We start from the raw sequence: 2500 nt of genomic DNA on the forward strand, positions 1-2500 counted from the left end.
TATCATTATTACTGCTGTTGTTGTTGCTGTTATTTATTTTTAGATTATTTTATTATTATTACTATTATTTCGTTATTATTATTATTATTGTTATCATTATTGTTCTTTTTTATTATTATCATTATTATTATTATTATTTTATTCATATTATTACTATCATCATTTTCTTTATATTATTATCATTATCATTTGTTATGATAATAATAATTAATACTTTTATTATTATTATCATCATCATCATTATCGTTCTAATCAATTTTACTATTATTATCGCCCTCATCATCATTATCATCAATATAATAAAAAAAAATATTATTATATTTATCATCATTAATATTATTATGTGCAGCATAATTGTTATTATATTTATCACTCTTGTTATCATCATCTATTATCATTATTATTGTTATCATCATTAATAGTTATTTTAGTAATCAGTATCAATTAGTGTAGAATTATGTTTCTATTATTGTCATTATGAACTTCATCATCACTATTATTTTCATTACTTTCACTAGTACTAGTATTATTTTTATCATTATTATTATTATTATTACTATTACTATTATTATCATTATTATTATTATTATTATTATTATTATTATTATTATTATTATTATTATATATCAATATCACAACCATCACAATTTTACTATTATTGTTCTAATCATTATTATTATTATTGTTATTATTATTATTATTATTATTATTATTATTATTATTATTATTATTATTGTCATAGTATTACCATTGCCATTTTCATCGCCATCAGTATCTTCATAATTATTTTTCATTAATTTTATTATTTTTACTAACATCATTATCGCTACGGGCTGAATTCTCCGTTGTGTTATATTACTATTATTAACATTTCTCTGGCTGTTGCCCATTATTATCATTAGCTCTAATTCTTCATCTTCCTGGAAATAATTCGAACACTTGTCTCACAGGAGCGACGTTTACACCATCCTGGAGGAGAAGGACGCGCTGAGCAGAGCCTGGCTGGACATGCTGGAGAACCACGGCCCCGGTTCGCCCGCCTCCGTCAACCACCGCGATGGGGGAGCCAGCCGTGTGTCGTACCAGCCTGGAACCGGTTCCAGCAAGGATGATCCTCAGTCGGGCTTTGGATTTGGCCAGGCGTACCAGCCCGCTTTGCAATCGGGCGAGGGATACCGCCCAGGGCTGAGCTCGAGCCAGGCCTTCCAACCGCGCCCGAAACCAAACCAGGCTTCCCAGCCGAGCCTCGGACATAGCCAGGGCTACCAACCCCAACCCGGGATGAGGACCAAGCAGACGTTCCAGACTTCCGGTTCCTTCGCCGGGGAACCGCTTCGCCCTCAAAATTCCTTCGGGAATTTCAAGAACCCTGGTCAGCGACCGACGGTTCCTGCAGGAGGACGCCGCCCAATCCTTCTCGGCCCGAGTCCTACCGTAGGATGGCAGGTAGGATCTACCCAGAATCCTTCACGGATGCAAGGGACTCAGCGTATGGACATCGTTAAAGTCCCTCAGGGCGCGATCAAGGGCTCAGGCCCGCCCTGGAGGAGAACTAGCGGTGCAGCGGTTTCTGACCGGCGGAGACTTCACGTCGGAAATGCAACGCCCCTGCAGATGGTCAGGTCAGGATAGGAGGGCTTCGGGTATTTTTCTTTTTCTCCCCTCTGTCTGTCTGCCATTGTATCTCTCTCTGTCAGTGTCTCTGTCTATCTGCCAGTATGTCTCTGCCTGTCTGTCTTTTTTTCCCTCTCTCTCTGCCATGTTTTCTTGCACCTCATACCGTATCTTTTTTTCCGTCCCAGCATTCCTAAAATCCCGTTTCTCATCCCCTGCAGAATCAGACAACCCTCTGGCCAGGCCGGACTCTCCCCTCAACAAGGAACGAAGGAGAATGACAGGCTTCTCCCGACAGCCTATCTCTCCAACGGCCGGCCATCAGGTGAGACCAGTAACTGATGGATAGAGTGTGTGTGTGTGTGTGTGTGTGTGTGTGTGTGTGTGTGTGTGTGTGTGTGTGAGAGAGAGAGAGAGAGAGAGAGAGAGAGAGAGAGAGAGAGAGAGAGAGAGAGAGAGAGACGAACGAATTACTGCTGTCATCTGCACTCTGAATTTTGAATTCGGTGACATGCACTGCGAAATATACGTTTAGTCCTTTTTAACAAATTACTCAGCATCTTGCCTTTAGGTATCCACAACATATACCTAAAAAACGAGGCACTGAAACTCACACGAATCCGCTTACAGGCGTCGGATTCGCAAACCCCGGGGCGCACGGCGTTCGTGTGCAGCCTTTCCTCGCGCCCTCTCGCCTGGGCCTCGCTTCGACCTCCCTCCGCGGGGGAACCAACTGGATGAGGCAGGGCACTGGCGGAGGCGCTGGTTCCACGGGTTCAGTCGGTGCTGTAGACAGAACCATGATGGTGGAAACGGAGAGCGGGCTGTCCGCTTCGACGGGAGAGCCGCACGTAGCCATCGGGCACAAAGGGTTAAGAAATGGCCA

The 2500-nt window shown here is 42.3% G+C and overlaps 1 protein-coding gene across 1 annotated transcript in view; it reads left to right on the top strand.

The window, feature by feature from the left end:
- The window catches only part of LOC119598489, a 20940-nt gene that overhangs the window by 15010 nt on the left and 3430 nt on the right, over nucleotides 1-2500 (top strand). Inside the window, exons 2-4 of the mRNA XM_037948117.1 lie at nucleotides 951-1622; nucleotides 1836-1939; nucleotides 2245-2500. The exon at nucleotides 2245-2500 is cut by the window's right edge and continues 158 nt beyond it. Of these exons, the coding sequence (XP_037804045.1) occupies nucleotides 951-1622; nucleotides 1836-1939; nucleotides 2245-2500 (1032 nt within the window). The remainder of the gene's footprint in view (nucleotides 1-950; nucleotides 1623-1835; nucleotides 1940-2244) is intronic.

Source organism: Penaeus monodon, chromosome 41 (genome assembly GCF_015228065.2).
Source record: "Penaeus monodon isolate SGIC_2016 chromosome 41, NSTDA_Pmon_1, whole genome shotgun sequence".
NCBI classification, from domain to species: domain Eukaryota; kingdom Metazoa; phylum Arthropoda; class Malacostraca; order Decapoda; family Penaeidae; genus Penaeus; species Penaeus monodon.